This window comes from Nerophis lumbriciformis, linkage group LG35, assembly GCF_033978685.3.
Source record: "Nerophis lumbriciformis linkage group LG35, RoL_Nlum_v2.1, whole genome shotgun sequence".
NCBI classification, from domain to species: domain Eukaryota; kingdom Metazoa; phylum Chordata; class Actinopteri; order Syngnathiformes; family Syngnathidae; genus Nerophis; species Nerophis lumbriciformis.
The window spans coordinates 22308669-22327480 of NC_084582.2; the positions used below are offsets into that span (position 1 = coordinate 22308669).

The window sequence follows — 18812 nt, forward strand, 5'->3', positions numbered from 1 at the left end:
ATAGTTGTGATGAAAATTATCACGGTAAAAATGGCAATGATTGTTCTCACGGCATTGTCGAATGTGCTCAAAAAGTACTTCCTTTTATTAAAAATATATACTTTCTTGGCAGAACAAACAATAAATTATATAATATATAATATCTTATTTGTTCGTGCAGCAATGTGGTTATACAAGTTTAGTTTTGGATATGTTGTTTTATACAATGTTTTATTACTCTGTTGCAATAAAACGAATGATGCGTTAATATTTGTTTTCCAAACTTTGTGTGCATAATCCATCCATCCAAAAAGCTCTCGCAAAATCAGGCACTTTAGGCCGCAACAATCACACATAATGAACATTTAAATCCCGGAAGGACTGACTACTAACGCCTCACAAGCTTAAACATATTTGTACATATCCTGCAAACAGTTGTGTACTAGTACAAACCAACCAGATATTTTGGTATGGAGCCTTTGGTGTGCAGAAAGTGTATATGGTGTCTACTCGCTAAACAAATACCAGTCCTTGTAGGATTTTGCGACAATGTGATCGCACAATTTGAAGCAAATTCTTCCAATAGCCACAAATATTGCACGGCCTTGCAACTTTTCTTAATTCCAGCAACTTATTTGTGGCCAATCACTTTAATTTTCCCAAAGGAATTGGTCTCTGAGCGCACATCAACTCATCAAAACTCTTGTTTCTTGTGTAGACGAAGCAGAAACAGCAATGTGTAACACTATGTGTGTGTGTGTGTGTGTGTGTGTGTGTGTGTGTGTGTGTGTGTGTGTGTGTGTGTGTGTGTATATGTATGTATGTATGTATGTGTGTGTATATATATACATATATATATATATATATATATATATATATATATACATATATATGTATATATATATATGTATGTATATATGTATATATATGTATGTATATGTATGTATATATGTATGTATGTATGTATGTAATATATATGTGTGTGTATATATATATATATATATATATATATATATATATATATATATATATATATATATATATATATATATATATATATATATATATATATATATACACACACACACACACACACACACACACACACACACACACACACACACACACACACACACACAGTATATATAGTTGAAACGGCACAAATGCCACCCTCCCACAAAGCTCAGACCGACTTCCTGTTTTTGTCTACAGCGCTAATAAGCCTTCCAGGTAATGTAGTATATAAACATTTAGCAACACGCCGGTGTACTCACGTCCTAGTCTACATTAATTTATATGGTTATTTAACTTTTTGTTATCCAGGATAAGACAATTAATAACATATTTTTATTTGCAATGTTGACCTAGCATACATGACCAAGATGTTGATGTGTGAATCTGTCATTGTCTCTCATTTACCAACCTAAAAATGTGGCATTTATTTTTGTAATTATAATTAATTATCACTAATAATAGTTAATAATGAATTAAATCAGTACAGTAATTCGACAATGAGCTCTAAGTATGTGCTTTTACTGCCATTTGGTGTGTACTTTTAGTCTATGTGGTATAAAATGAGTAAAACATCAATTCAGTTTTTGTTCTCCAATTTTTGTCAAAATCATGTGCGTTTTAGGTTAGTTACAAGGAACACTTAAAACAATGGTAACAAATTAACAGAATCACACCAATTCAATGTTTTTGGAAAAAAAGGCATTGAAACATTGCAACTTTCTGACACAACTTTCTGACAAAGCTGTTGTGAATTCAGGCATTTAAAGGCCACAACAATTACAATAAAAGCCCACTAAATCATGTAGGGACTGTATAATACAGTCCTGTTTTAGCTTTAAAACCGAGATACGTACCCAAACGTGATTATGGCGTACTGTTACACCCTTACTTTACTCCCGACAGTGTTTAGTGTGCGATAATGACAGCGTAAGAAAGTTAATGATTGTCATGAAAAGCCATTTTTTGATTTACCCACAAATTTGTGGCTCGATGTTACTCACGCTCGTTAGTACCTGCTGTTTGTGTAATTCCTAATGGATAGCCGCACAGATGCACTCAGTCCTGCACCAAGACAACTGCAGCAGTCTCTTCCTTTAAGGAGTTAGTGGATCAAAAAGCTAATAAAATGAAGGCTGTCTGATTCCATCGGCAGAGTGCACAGCTACTAATGATTAAACAAAGCGCACATATGCTTTAAATGGCGTTTCTTGGCAATGAAAGTATGCGAGTGTGATATTGTACCGTAAGTAACTTAGTTTACTAGATGCTTACATCTTCAACCTAGCTTAATCAAATATGATCCCAAATACTTTCAACAAAGTGGGGTCAAAGTCATGTCCTTGGTTTGTTGCCTGACGCATGAAAGAATGTGTGTTAGAACCCACGCCGGATTATCTGTGCTGTGGGTATGGTTCGCACAGGTGGCTTCACATGTATTAATGGATAGTTCTTTGCTTTTTCTTTTGTTGATAGATGTCCTGTAATAAGGGAGAATCCCAACAGTCAAACAAAGACAATCCCTTTCAAGTAAGTAGTGATGATGGTGCCACTCTACGCCATTTTCTTTTGCCTTAAAACCCTCTTTTCCTCAAAGGTCTCTGTTTACTTGTCCTTTTGTCCGGATGTGATGCTATTTTACTGGTATTTAGTTTTAGATGTGCAGTGGTACTTTGGGTTACGAGTGCTTCAGTATATGAGTTTTTGGGGATAAGAGCTTTCTCTCAGCTAAATGTTATGCTTTAGATTGCAAGCAAAATTTGGGTTATAAGGCTCCCCACCACTAGTTGGCGTAGCGATTGTCGCAGATAACCCCATAAGAGCCGATCAAAATATCCGTTCTTAATCGCCAGTATTATCTAATAATTAGAGATCGATACAACTCCGTTTTTTTTAACCATGCGAACGAAGAAAGTGAGTGGGAAAGACACATCCACTACATAACGTGTAACTAGCTAACTTGGTGAAGCTGTTGGAGCCCGCCTGTTGGTACTCGTCTGCACTATACTGAAGAAGAATTAGTCGATAACGCCAGCCAAGGACATTACAATAATATCTAAACTGCGGACATTTATCAATGAAAATATGGAGAAGCTGCTGTTGGTGTGTTTTATAGAGAAGCAGCTGAAAGGAGACACGGTAAAAGTCCATTCTCCAAGGTAAATGGTGTACTATATAATTTAGAGATGTCCGATAATATCGGCCTGCCGATATTATCGGCCGATAAATGCTTTAAAATGTAATATCGGAAATTATCAGTATCGGTTTCAAATAGTAAAATTAATGACTTTTTAAAATGCCGCTGTACGGAGCGGTACGTATCCGGTAAAACACGGACGTAGGGCATACTTGCCAAACCTCCCGATTTTCCCGGGAGACTCCCGAATTTCAGTGCCCCACCCGAATTTCTCCCGATTTCCACCCGGACAACAATATTGGGGGCGTGCCTTAAAGGCACTGCCTTTAGCGTCCTCTACAACCTGTCGTCGCGTCCGCTTTTCCTCCATGCAAACAGCGTGCCGGCCCAGTCACATAATACATGCGGCTTTCACACACACACATAAGTGAATGCAAAGCATGCTTGATCAACAGCCATACAGGTCACACTGAGGGTGGCCGTATAAACAACTTTAACACTGTTACAAATATGCGCCACACTGTGATCCCACACCAAACAAGAATGACAAACACATTTCGGGAGAACAGCCGCACCGTAACACGACATAAACACAACAGAACAAATACCCAGAGCCCCTTGCAGCACTAACTCTTCCGGGACGCTACAATATACACCCCCGCTACCACCAAACCCCCGCACCCCCTGACCCCCGCCCACCTCAACCTCCCCCCAGGGAGAGCATGTCCCAAATTCCAAGCTGCTATTTTGAGGCATGTTAAAAAAAAAATGCACTTTGTGACTTCAATAATAAATATGGCAGTGCCATGTTGGCACTTTTTTCCATAACTGGAGTTGAAGTTGTTCTCTTATTTTGGAAAAACTTGTCTTTGATTGATTGATTGAAACTTGTATTAGTAGATTGCACAGTACAGTACATATTCCGTACAATTGACCACTAAATGGTAACACCCGCATAAGTTTTTCAACTTGTTTAAGTCGGGGTCCACGTTAATCAATTCATGGTAAAGTTACATTGTTTAATGCATCCAGCGGGGCTTCACAACAAAATTAGGCATAATAATGTGTTAATTCCATGACTGTATATATCGGTATCGGTTGATATCGGAATCGGTAATTAAGAGTTGGACAATATCGGAATATCGGATATCGGCAAAAAAGCCATTATCGGATATCTCTAATATTATTACATTACTTCATAAAGCTACTGTAGTTGTTATGTTAGTACTACATTCTATTGTAGGGATTTTGTTGGTTTTGCTTCCACAGTGCTCCCTGACTCGGCTACATTGTTAACATCCATGCTCCTGCCAGGTCTCGCCTTAAAGTTCTTCCAAGTGACGTAAAATGTTCCTCCAAAGTAGTTGTTGTAGTTACATTAGCCATAGCCCAGACGTCAAAATTCCGATATAAACAAAAGAGAGTCATATTGTACATCATCGAACCAGGAAGGGAAATCACAACAGATATCCCAAATGATGACGAGAGTGTCGGAGAAGAGAAAAGGGAATATTCAAGCAAATTGTACGACGAAGTGAGGAAGATCATAGCCGCACAATTAAGCAAAGTCACTTACTTTGCGCGGACCACGTCCAGTAGGGCCACAGAACCGTACGTGTGTGACGGTCGTTACATCGTCGACTGGGAATTAAAAAGTGCCTGCCTGCAAATTTATTTTTTATCTGAGTTTGATACATGTTGTATTATTTTCACAGCTATGTTATTTATTTTATGTAGAAATGATATTTTTCTATTTTACTTATGTTATGTAATTCTGTACTATTTAAACCGTTTTTTTTCTGTGCTATCTTGGTTAATAAAAGTACCACTGACTGTTTACAGCAGTGTTTTTCAACCTTTTTGAAGTTGAGGCACATTTTTTTAATTGAAAAAATGCGGAGGCACACCACGAGCAGAAAACATTAAAAAATGTAACTCAGTAGTCGATATTGACTGTAAAAAGTCATTCTGGCAAGTGTTTTATATGAATTCAAACCATAACCTCTTGTCTCAAACTACTGTCACGATCTGTCACATCACGCCGGGACTTATTTGGAGTTTTTTGGTGTTTTCCTGTGTGTAGTGCTTTACACTCCTATCTTAGAGTGGCTTTTCCTGTTTTGTTGGTATTTTCCTGTAGTAGTTTCATGTCTTCCTTTGAGCACCTGCTTTGTTTTAGCAATCAAGACTATTTCAGTTGTGCGGACGCTATCCTTCTTTGTGTGGACATTGTTGATTGTCATGTCATGTACGGATGTACTTTGTGGACGCTGTCTGCTCCACATGCTGTAAGTCTTTGCTGTCGTCCAGCATTCTGTTTTTCTTTACTTTGTAGCCAGTTCAGTTTTAGTTTTGTTTTCCATAACCTTCCCTAAGCTTCAATGCCTTTTCTTAGGGGCACTCACCTTTTGTTTATTTTTGGTTTAAGCATTAGATACAACGTTTACAAAACAATTATCTACCGGCTGCCACCTACTGATATGGAAGAGTATTAGACGAGCTCTAGACAGCATAGACACTCAACAACGGCACTTTATTTGCAGATTATAACTACTGGTTTACATAAAATATTTTAACCCAGTTAGGTGAAATTACATAATCTCCTACGGCACACCAGACGATATCTCACGGCACACTAAATATAGTGGTTGGAAAAACACTGGTTTACACTACAGTTGTCTTTCAGTTCAATTTCGGTGAATATCGCTCAAAAATGAATATCTTTATATGTATATATTTACCGAACAATATTTTGAGATATATATCGATTATCAAGTTTAAGTAAAAATATATCGATATATACTTTTTCGTCCATATTGCCCAGCCCTATGTCATACTACGGTATATATGGTAATATCACACAGCACTAGCTTTAACTATCTTTTTAACCAACGGCTGCCAGCTAAACTGCGTCTATATACATGTCTGTGTACAGCTTTGTAGAATCAGGAACATTTACCATCCATCCATTTTCTATCGCTTGTCCCTTTTGGGGTTGTGGGGGGTGCTGGAGCTTATCTCAGCTGCATTCGGGCAGAAGGCGGGGTACACCCTGGACAAATCGCCACCTTATCGCAGGGCCAACACAGACAGACAGACAACATTCACACTAGGGCCATAACATTGCATTGTATTGGAGTTTAGAATTATATGATTATTATTTGTATTATTTTTGCAGTCCAAATAAAATCAGTGATACAAGTGATGGCTTTCTAGAAGTAGTTATCTTTATTCAGCTTAACAAATGTCAAGCTGAATTTAAAAGCTATCCGGGAGGAACACAAAGTAAAGCCGCTGCTCCTCCACATCGAGAGGAGCCAGATGAGGTGGTTCGGGCATCTGGTCAGGATGCCACCCGGACGCCTCCCTAGGGAAGTGTTTCGGGCACCTCCGACCGGTAGGAGGCCACGGGGAAGACCCAGGACACGTTGGGAAGACTATGTCTCCCGGCTGGCCTGGGAATGCCTCGGGATCCCCCGGGAAGAGCTGGGGAGAGGGAAGTCTGGGCTTCCCTGCTTAGGCTGCTGCCCCCGCGACCCGACCTCGGATAAGCGGAAGAAGATGGATGGAATTTAAAAGCTTATGGCTAAATAAGAACCACTGAATACGCTTTATAATCCGAGATGGACTTTCAAAATAGTTGTTAGTTGCAGCTCCAGTGCTGAGTGATGTCACCAAATCAGATGATGGTTAACAAAACGGGAAGTTGAGTGAACATCTTCAAAAAATACAAGTTAAATACCGTAGTGCCTGGTCAGTAAGTGTTAACATACTTGGATATTTTTTAACAAGGACGTCGTGTTGATCATGACAGCTCGGTTACATCGCCAGAAACTAGGACGAAAGTGGAGGAACTTTGAGAACCTTTTTGATGTCTTTATACTATTTATATCCTCTTTGTTACATTTGAGCTCCATCCATCCATCCATCAATTTATCATCTTCCACTTATCCGAGGTCGGGTCGCGGGGGCAGCAGCCTAAGCAGGGAAGCCCAGACTTTCCTCTCCCCAGCCACTTCTTCCAGTACATTTGAGCTATTTAGAAAAAAATCCAAGGTAGAAAGAAGTCCTATGATTGTGTGTAACCCAGAAAGCGGCTTGTTGTGTTTCGGTATGTACCGTATTTTTCGGACTATAAGTCGCAGTTTTTTTCATAGTTTGGCCGGGGGTGCGACTTATACTCAGGAGCGACTTATGTGTGAAATTATTAACACATTACCGTAAAATATCAAATAATATTATTTAGCTCATTCACGTAAGAGACTAGACGTATAAGATTTCATCGGATTTAGCGGTTAGGAGTGACAGATTGTTTGGTAAACGTATAGCATGTTCTATATGTTATAGTTATTTGAATGACTCTTACTATAATATGTTACGTTAACATAGCAGGCACGTTCTCAGTTGGTTATTTATGCGTCATATAACGTACACTTATTCAGCCTGTTGTTCACTATTCTTTATTTATTTTAAATTGCCTTTCAAATGTCTATTCTTGGTGTTGGGTTTTATCAAATATATTGAAACAGTGTAGGTCTGACTTGGTAGGATATGTACAGCAAGTAGTGGACATAGAGAGAGATCAGAAGGCATAAGAAAAGTATCTACATTTGATTGTTTACATTTGATTATTAACAATCCGGGGAGGGTGTTAGTTTAGGGTTGAAGTTGCCTGGAGGTGTACTTTTATTGCGGTTTTGAAGGAGGATAGAGATGCCCTTTCTTTTATACCTGTTGGGAGCGCATTCCACATTGATGTGGCATAGAAAGAGAATGAGTTAAGACCTTTGTTAGATCGGAATCTGGTGTTGTGGTTATGGCGGTCATTTACGTTATGGAAGTAGTTTGACATGTACTTCGGTATCAGGGAGGTGTAGCGGATTTTATAGACGAGGCTCAGTGCAAGTTGTTTTACTCTGTCCTCCACCCTGAGCCAGCCCACTTTGGAGAAGTGGGTAGGAGTGAGGTGGGATCTGGGGTGGAGGTCTAGAAGTAATCTGACTAGCTTGTTCTGGGATGTTTGGAGTTTAGATTTGAGGGTTTTGGAGGTGCTTGTTAGTACTTAGTTGCTAAATCATTTCTTGTTGCTAAGTGATTTCTTGTAAGGGCATGCAAGCAAAATAAAGTTGCAGCCTCACACCTCCAACATTCCTGTTCCCTAAGCAAAGCCTTTACAAAATGAACCACCGCTGACCCCCCCCCCCCTTATTGAAAGAGAACCGAAGGTTGATCCACTGGCCTTGTCTGGTACAGATAAATCCTCTTTGCTTTAGAAGGGATGCCTTGAGCGCTAGTTACTAGTGACATTTTGTTTTCTTTTTGGTGTGAGCTACAGGACCACAGATACCTGACTTTGGACACGGCTGCCCTAAATGTAGTCATTTAAAGACTGGCCAGTGTTACTCAACGCTTAATGTATTGCAAGGGCCTAATCTGCGTCATTTGACTAAAATTGCCCAACGTCCCATTCAGAATCTCAGGTTCTGGTTCAGGTCGATAGATATGAGTTACTGGCACACAGTACCAGACAGATAAGGATTGAGGTTGCAATAGCAGCTGTCACCAGCTCACAGTGCCCCTATTGCAACACTACAAGGCTGGACAAGATTGACGTAACACTACACTACACTTACCACATCATATTTACTACTCTACACTTACTACACTACACTTACCACACTATATTTACTACACTAAACTTACCACATTACACTTACCATACTACATTTACCACACTACTCTCACTACACTTCACTTACCACACTATATTTGTCACACTATATTTACTACAATACACTTACTGTACTACACTTACCACACTATATTTACTACACTACACTTACTATACATACCACACTATATTTACTATACTACACTTACCACACTACGCTAGAGTTACTACACTACATTTACTACACTACACTCACTAGTCATTTGCATCTTTTCTTGTTTTGTATTTTACAAAATAAATATTTGTGTCGCATAGTGCCAGCACTCACTTTTCTGTCCAGGGGTGGATTACTTTGCAGTCCCACTTTATTTAATTTTTTAAAGTAGAGACTTAATCCAAAATGCCTGGGATTCTTTGTTTGGACACTGCATTTGTGGAATGATATGCAGTTAAACGGACTTCCTTGTTATGTTCCACATTTGTACAATATATACACAATATAAATGATGTGATATACAAAAAACGGGTCCCAATTTTGACTGACATTTTTGTCAAATACTCATGGAGAACTGTTGGTTAAAGTAGTTGTAAAAGTAGTATACTATTATTATCATAATTGTGTTGTTGTGTAGCATAAGAAAAGTATTTGATAATCATCATTACCACAAGAACCAAATAAATGATAAATGGGTTGTACTTGTATAGCGCTTTTCTACCTTCAAGGTACTCAAAGCGCTTTGACACTACTTCCACATATACCCATTCACACACTGATGGAGGGAGCTGCCATGCAAGGCGCTACCAGCACCCATCAGGAGCAAGGGTGAAGTGTCTTGCTCAGGACACAACGGACATGACGAGGTTGGTACTAGGTGGGGATTGAACCAGGGACCCTCGGGTTGCGCACGGCCACTCTGCCACTGCGCCACGCCGTCCCAACTAACCGTAACCAACTTAAAACTTTGCTGTCAGGAAAAGAATAATAAAAAGCTAAACTTTCCCCGATAGCCCGCCACATGAAAGTTTGTTTGTAATGCTTATCATTTTGGTTCAAACTGATTAGTCATGTTTGTGAAGCTTGACAGGACCCAGGAAATGCAACTCTTCGTACATACTGTTTGCAGAGGCACAAGTAGGTGGACACTATTAATATGTAACTTTATACTAGGGATGTCCCGATCCGATATTTGGATCGGATTGGCCGCCGATATTTGCAAAAAACTGCGTATCGGCAAGGCATGGGAAAATGCCGATCCAGATCCAGTTAAAAAAAATACTCCGCTCCGTGTTATCCAACGCACCTATTTAAATAGTACATTCCACTTTTCTGCTGCTCCCTATAATTTCCGTTCCGCATTTTCCAGCACACCTTCAACACATCCACAGGTCTGTGGATTCTAACGCAATTGCTTTTAGCTGCTGGCATTACACGACAGGCTTTTCTCACTCTTTTCTGTGTCTGTGCTTCTCACAGACAGCAAGCGCACCTTCTTACACACGTCACATACTGTCACGTCATACGTCACATAAGTATAAGCCCTCCCCGAGCAGAGAGGTAGCAGCATGGCTAACGTTAGCTGTGATGCTAGCGCAGCCGTGTGACCAACGTTCTCTCTAAGGTGCGCGCTTGTGCAATTGCGCACTGTTTAAACGTCCTCTGCGCATAGCAATTATATGCCACGCACAAAATCAAATAAAAAAATAAGCGCATAACAATTTTCGACACACCGACACGACAGAGAAAACAGTTTTCGTCATCATTGTTCAAATATTATAACGTCTGTTGAGACGCTTATCTCCGTTCGGTGCCACACGTCCACACCATCAAAATGCCGAGGCAAAAATTTCCAGATCAACACCGTATGAAAAAATTCGTGATTTTTTTTAGTTGTGATTTCCTTCTCTGCATGAAAGTTTAAAAGTAGCATATATTAATGCAATATGAAGAATAATGTTTTAATGTAGACATGCAAGCCTTAAAAGAAAATGTTGAAAATCAAGACTCTATTTCCTGCAAATGGATGCATTTCTACCCTATATTTTAACTTTAGATTTATTCTCATATCAAACTCTTTTGGCTGTCTTTTTGACACTTACATCCGGCGCCCCCCTCCACACTCTGGATTATAAATAATGTAAATAATTCAATGTGATTATCTTGTGTGATGACCGTATTATGATGATAGTATATATCTGATAGTATATATCTGTATCATGAATCAATTTAAGTCGACCCCGACTTAAACAAGTTGAAAAACTTATTCGGGTGTTACCATTTAGTGGTCAATTGTACGGAATATGTACTTCACTGTGCAACCTGCTAATAAAAGTCTCAATCAATCAATCAAAACACACAGAATCATCATACTGCTGTGATTATATGCATCAAGTTTTCATTCAAGGCTAAGGCAAAATATCGAGATATATATCGTGTATCGCAATATGGCCTTAAAATATCGCAATATTAGAAAAAGGCCATATCGCCCAGCCCTTGTTTCAATGATGCCATTTCTGTTTGTCATGTATAATTTTGTCTATTTTGTGTTTATCCTTGAATAAACAGGTCAGTTTCTTGTTACCAACCATTGTGTATTATTCAAACTCCCCTAATTCAGCTGGCTAGTTGTTATCAAGAGTACTAAAACCCTTTTCAACATGATTCTGACAACTAAGTAGGCTAAATAACTTTAAACTTTAATACATACTCGGATAGGCCATTATCAGTCAGTATCGGTATCGGTCAGTATCGGTATCAGATCGGAAGTGCAAAAACAATATCGGTATTGGATCGGAAGTGCAAAAACCTGGATAGGGACATCCCTACTTTATACATTTTGATATTGCTTGACACTTTCTATACTCCAAGATGATGATGCTGAGGGTATTATTGTGATCATCACTGCATGGAGTGTTGCATAATGGAGTAGAGCTTACTCTTAATTTATTTACTAAAGACATTAAATCATCTGCATGTTAGTGCTGTGCTACTGAGTATCTTTAAGCAAACAAGATAAATGATCAGCTGATATACAGTTTATAAAAGAAATGTCCCCAACAGGACCTAATCCACCACAAAGAAATGATTTCATTGGATGTTCTTGACAAACCCATTTATGGAAAAGCTATACAGGAGAACCTTTTTTGAAAGGGACAGACAACAATTTTTTCCCCAAATTTAATGGATATAGATGACTATTTTTTATGTTGGGACTCGCTCAAAATTTTTTTTAAGTTAAATAAATTAAATAGTGTTAATACACATATTGTACAACTCAAAATGTTTACTGGTCAATCTCAGGCAACGTTTTTTCATTTTTGTACTAGGTTGCTATGCTTTGCTTACAAATCATGTTTTTTGGTTGCAAATATTTTTTTTAGTTCCAAATACAGGTAGGAAAAATGATTCCCCCCGACGCATCTCGATCGGAACTTGGACTATTCTAAATCAAACAATCAACAAATGTCCTAATAGTGATTGTTTATGAATGTTAAAGTAATACAGACAGTTCTTTAATTCTCCCATGATGGCTTGAATTTATGAGTGTAACTGCTGACTACCTCTGCCGTCAACACATTTAGAAGAAGAATACCAATGATTAAGACTGCGTGAGACTGACCAATAAAAGGTCTATAACATACTGTATTGTTTCAGAGGAGGCCCCGCCCACATTATTGAAAAACTATTAGTAACCAAAAAAATGTATTTGCAACCAAAAAAAACATTTGTAACCAAAACATTATTTGCAACCAGAAAAGTTTTTTGCCACCAAAAGACAATTTGCAAAAAAAAAGTAGGCCCTGCCTTTTAGAAATTGAGTCCCAATGATTGGTAATTAAAACATTATTTTTAACCAAAAAACGATTTGTATCGCTCAGAACCTTTGTAACTAAAAAAAAAAAAAAAGATTAGCCAAAAAAAAAAGATTAGCAACAAAAAACCCCGATTTGTTACCAACAACAACAAAAAAATTTGCAAAAAAATTTTTTTTAATTTTTTTTTTTAAACTTTTTTTAATATTTCAAATATTTTTCATTTGTTTGCATATCTTTTTTGGTTTACGGATCCATTATTTTTTATTTCTTTGTTGTTCAGTTCCATAAAAATAAAAATGTCTCTAAGCCACATAACATTTATGCCACTAAGCAAGAAAAAATAGATAACATCAAAAAATAATTAAGGTAACAGGACTGTGCTGAGATTAAACACCCAGTCATATTTGAAAAGTGATGGAATATACAGAAAAATCGTTTCTGTTCTTCCCATGGCCAGCAGAAGATGTGAATGATACAACTTTCTGTGGACCATGTCACTTTTCAGAGGGAGTTAGGATAACGACTGAGAAACAATTTAGAAACACCATGAATGTGTGAATTTTATGGGTTTTTTTTATAGAATAGAAAACTAAAGTATAGCTGGGATAAGAAATATATACATATATATATATATATATATATATATATATATATATGTATGTGTGGGAAAAAAAAATCACAAGACTATTTCATCTCTACAGGCCTGTTTCATGAGGGGGGGTACCCTCAATCGTCAGGAGATTTTAATGGGAGCATTCGCATACCATGGTTTATATAGGGCACAGAGTGGGTGGGTGCAGGCTGGCCTAGGGGCATGGTGATTGGCTCATGTGTTGCCTAGGAGGTGTTTCCGTCTATGGCGGCATGTTGTTACAATTTCGCTGCGCTTGTTGAGGGATGACAGGTCTGGACGGTAAATAATAAATAGTTTCTCTTTCAAGCATAGGTTGCATCTTTTATTACCGCTATTGTAAGGTGTGCTGGATGCAAGAATTTGCCATGTTATTGAATATTCAACATTATTGTCTTTGAGGTCCCAAATGTGTTTGCTGAGTTCTGTGGTATTTCGCAGGTTTTTGTTCCTGAAAGAAGCCTTGTGATTGTTCCATCTGGTTTTGAATTCTCCCTCGGTTAATCCTACATATGTGTCGGATGTGTTAATGTCCTTGCGTATTTGTATTACCTTAGATTGGTAGACAACTGATGTTTGTAAGCACCCCCCGTTGAGGGGGGTGCTTACAAACATCAGTTGTCAAAACCAGATGGAACAATCACAAGGCACTATTTTTTTGCATAACCTTATTAAGACATATATATATATATATATATATATATATATATATATATATATATATATATATATATATATGTATGTATGTATATGTATAAATATATATATACAGTATGTGTGTGTATGTATGTGAATGATTGATGAATGAGTTAAATGAGTATATTTCATGGTAAAGTCCCATTTTAGAAAGAAGGAACAGTCAATAATGTGGTTTAAATTAATCTGGTAAAGAAAGCGGTAGAAAATGGATGGATGAACGTGCAAGACACTTTAAAAAAAACTAAAATTTGATTCTCTGGGGTGTAAATGGCACAAATTTGTAATTGTAACTGAAAGGTAACAAAAAATGTCTGGTTTATTTTCTTCTCGTTGCAATATAAGTATTGATGATGTCGGAAGGATCGTAAACAGGACGTCACAAAGCAGAGTCGTTCCTGGCAAGGCAGCTTCCTGCTGGTTGTTGCATGAACTGGAGGACATTCTCTGGCTGCTGGCCAAAGACTCCTGGGCCCTTTGTTCTTTCTCTGCTGCCGCTTAAACACTTAAAAGTCAGTATTTTCATTTCTAATATGCATCAATATTAAATATGAATATAATATTGGATGAAACAATACTGAGAATAAAAGTGTTTGTTTTAAAATGTGTTAACAAGAACCAAACTGTACTTATTGTCCCAGTTATTTTAATCTCAGTCTTTAGCACTTCAGTTATTATTCATGAAACGTCAGTGAAGAAGATTTTATAAGGGTGTACTAACACGAAACCAAACGTGGGCAAACTACGGCCTAGCTGGCTTTTTGCTCGAAGCTGGCAATCGAATTTGCAACGCTATTTTGAAATTACTATAAATCTACAACTACAAAAACAATATTTCCATTGATGGGACAGCGTATATAAGGTGGCAGAGCGGCCATCCTAAAACTGGAGAGTACTTTGGTTCGAACGTGTCCGATATCAGCAAAAACAAATATGTGATTATATGTATTTGCATGTAAAATGTGTGCTACTATGTTCGATACGAGCAGTCCTGCAGCGTGTTTATTTGTGCAAAGCTGGACAAGTGTCCTACAAAAAGCACACAAGGTTGGTCTTTTCTTGTACTTTCGTCAAGGTTTTTAGAAAAGGTAAACATGGTAGGCTAGAACCTACACAACAGCTAAGCACACAATAAATAGCACCCAAGTTTGACATTAATAATACGTGTCCTTAATTGAAGAATATTGCAGTCAAAACAGCACATTTGTCAATATAAAAAGTATCAAATAATTATAGTTACACATATAAAGTCTCCAAGGCAAAAGTCTAACAAATATGTCCGCATCATTCAACTTACTGCAACATGAGCTTAACTTTATGAATTACTGTGGCCACTAGGTTTTTCCCAAAAACTAATTACCAACCCATTTCAGTTTAAAGACAGCATAGTTCATTCCAAACAGTTTCTAATATATAGGATAACTCAAAGCAGAGTATAGTTTGTATTTTAAATATTAAATACTTTGTGCGTTTTACTTTTTTTTAGATAAAAAGCTGTAAAATTAAATTCAGTTTTTGAGGTGGGCTCTCATCATACAGTAGATTGTACTGTTAGCATTAGGGCTGTAGCTATCCCTAACCATGAGGCTAACATCCATCCGCAGTCTGCAGTGTTTTAGCAACTTCTAAATCAATAAACCTCGCCTCCATGGCATCAAATAAAGTAGGTTTCTTACAAGTATCATCATCCCTGCAGGAAGAGGAATAGCTAAACACGGTTTACTACACACCGTAGGAGGATACAATAGCTCACCGCTGGCGCTCCTCAATGTAAACAAATGGGTCGATCGACACAGACATTGACTGTAAGGATACCAAGTACAAGAGCTGTATCTCGTCGATACTACAATGATTACATCAATAATTTTTATTATCACAAAATCCTTTATCATTTTTTCATAATTTATAAAGTCTGGAAATATGTCCCTGGAGATAGGAGAATTTTATTATTACCAATGTATGATCCTGAAACTACTTGGTATTGGATTGATACCAAAATGTGTAGTATCATCACCTTAAACGGATGTAAAGTATCCAAACAACAAAGGAATGAGTCCTAATTACATTTGAACAGAAATCTTCAGATATTAACAGTAAATGAACAAGTTTAATAATCAATTTTCTACCGCTTTTCCCTCATAATTTTGACAAAACAAGAGAATGGGAAATTACACAATATGTTACTGCATACGTCAGCAGCCAAATTATGAGCCCTTGTTTGCTTACTTACTACTAAAATAGTAGTTGTCGAGATTGTTCACTATCTTATTTTATGACAAAAGTATTATTTTATTGCAAAAACAAACATACGTTTATTGTATCATAAGATGTTCTGTTAAAATAAAGCCAATAATATTTTTTTGTGGTCCCCTTAAATTTGAAAAGTATAAAAATACATTTTGGCACCGGTACCAAACTATTGGTATCGGGACAACCCTTGCAGAGACGTTCCATGGTGGCGCCTTTCAGCAGCCGTTACGCATCCAGTGGAAATCCTGTGTGACTTGGTGAATCATGCCGGACCCCCAATGGAGGGGAATTGAGTCATGAGTCAAACTAGTCTTCCAGTTTTCTGAACATTTGCTCTGCTTTTGCATTTGACAGCACAAGTGCTTTGTGCCGTGTGTGTTCTTCATACACTCCAAATGTTTTACCTGTTATGTAATATATATATATCTGTTTCAGGGGGCAGAGGCCATGGTGCTGGAGAGTGTGATGTTTGCCATTTTGGCGGAGAGGGAACTGGGACCGAAACTCTACGGTATTTTTCCACAGGGACGACTGGAGCAATATCTACCGGTGAGTTATGACATGTTACATGTCATTTTACAGGATGTAAATAGTTGGGTGAAGTGAAAATTACCACATCTGAACCTGCATCCAAATTGTGGACAAAGTCTCACTACTTTTTCCAAGTGAGATCATTGCATTGCTGTGTGAGTGACATTTTGGCAAAAATTACACATTCATACATCCGCTTAGTCAGTCATGCAACAATAGCTCATTGTTAGGAATATCTACATATGATATAGAAGGAAATTTTTGCTTGTATGTACCGTATTTTCCGGACCATAGGGCACACCGGATTATAAGGCGCACGACCAAAGAGCGGGTCTATTCAGGTCTATTTTCATACAAAAGGCGCACCGGATAGAAGGCGCATTAAAGGGGTCATATTATGATTTGTTTCTAAATGTAAAACACTTCCTTGTGGTCCACATAACATATAATGGTGGTTCTTTGGTCAAAATGTTGCATTGATTATGTTTTACAGATCATCTTCAAGTCGCTTTCTGACAGTCGCTTCAGGATGCGTCGTTTTGTGGGCGGTCTTATTTACGTGGCTCACCTTCGACAGTGTCTTTTCCCCGTCATCTTTGTTGTAGCGGTGTAGCGTGCAAGGACGGGGGTGGAAGAAGTGTCAAAAGATGGAGCTAACTGTTAATGACATTCAGAATGTACTTAAATTAACAACGGAGCAGCCTCTTCTCATCTGTGGCTTGCGAGTGCAACAACCGCTCCAGAAATGTGTCCTGTGAAAAACCGTCCGACCGGAACTCTTTGATAACTGAAGTTCCGTGGGTGAATAAAACAAATACCCAGAATCCCATGCAGCGCTAACTCTTCCGGGCTGCAATATACACCCCCGCTACCACCAAACCCCGCCCCCCCAAACCCCCTCCGTGCGTCGGTTGAGGTGGGCGGGGTTGGGGCGGCAGGGTTTGGTGGTAGCGGGGGTGTATATTGCAGCCCGGAAGAGTTAGGGCTGCACGGGATTCTGGGTATTTGTTTTGTTGTGTTTATGTTGTGTTACGGTGCGGCTGTTCTCCCGAAATGTGTTTGTCATTCTTGTTTGGTGTGGATTCACAGTGTGGCGCATATTTCTAACAGTGTCAAAGTTATTTATACGGGCACCCTCAGTGTAACCTGTATCGCTGTTGGTCAAGTATGCGTTGCATTCACATGTGTGTGCGTGCAGAAGCCACACATATTATGTGACTGGGCCAGCATTCGTTGGACTGGGTGAAAAGCGGACGTGACGATTTTCGGGTGGGGCACTGAAATTTGGGAGTCTCCCGGGAGGGTTGGCAAGTATGAGAATTAGCGGTGAATGCGGTGTTACCGCGGCACCGCCGCTGTATATAATCGGCGGGCCAGCTCTAGTGTTAATTTGATATCGCCTCAAGGGCCAAGTGGAATTACACGGCCAATTTTGGCCCGCAGGCCAGAGTTTGACACCCATGCTCTAAGGTGTACACCTAATATTAGCATGCTATTATGGTAGAGTTATCATGCTAGCTAATGACTAACATTATCAAGGAGCATTTTGACTTTGGAATGGTTGGAAATATGGATGTTTAAAAAATGTGTCCATTTATTTCAAATGTGTGAATGCTTTTCAGCATTGAGAGAGACTGACAAGTGTAACCGTGTTTATTTTAGCCACAATTAATATGAATTTAGGTAGTAACGTTGTGGCTGGTCAATGTATATGAAAGAAAGTGTATCATTTCACGCCTATAAATGAATCAAATGTGTTGACAGAGCCGTAAGCTGGACACCTGTGAGCTGAGTGATCCCAACATTTCAGCAGAGGTTGCAGAAAAAATGGCCAAGTTTCATGCAATGAGGATGCCGTTTAACAAGGAACCCACGTGGTTGTTTGGAACCATGGACAAGTAAGTCCTGTTCTTGTACCCACACTGGCTAACGTTGGTCACTGTAGCCCGACTTTGGTTTGGAAAGTAAAAGGTAGAAATATACCTTTATGACATTTGCATATTAGACATTAGATGTGCAACACTTAACACTAATTGTACCTTGCCAGTAACTGAGATACCCTTAAAAATGTTTATTTTTGACACTGTGATGCA

The 18812-nt window shown here is 38.5% G+C and overlaps 1 protein-coding gene across 2 annotated transcripts in view; it reads left to right on the top strand.

Annotated features, from left to right (window-relative positions):
• Positions 1 to 18812, top strand: part of chka (choline kinase alpha) — a 76849-nt gene that overhangs the window by 29947 nt on the left and 28090 nt on the right. The window contains exons 3-5 of one of the 2 annotated variants that reach the window (XM_061927902.2): positions 2467 to 2520; positions 16624 to 16737; positions 18484 to 18617. In XM_061927902.2, the coding sequence (XP_061783886.1) occupies positions 2467 to 2520; positions 16624 to 16737; positions 18484 to 18617 (302 nt within the window). The remainder of the gene's footprint in view (positions 1 to 2466; positions 2521 to 16623; positions 16738 to 18483; positions 18618 to 18812) is intronic. The other variant, XM_061927903.2, reaches the window with a different exon arrangement.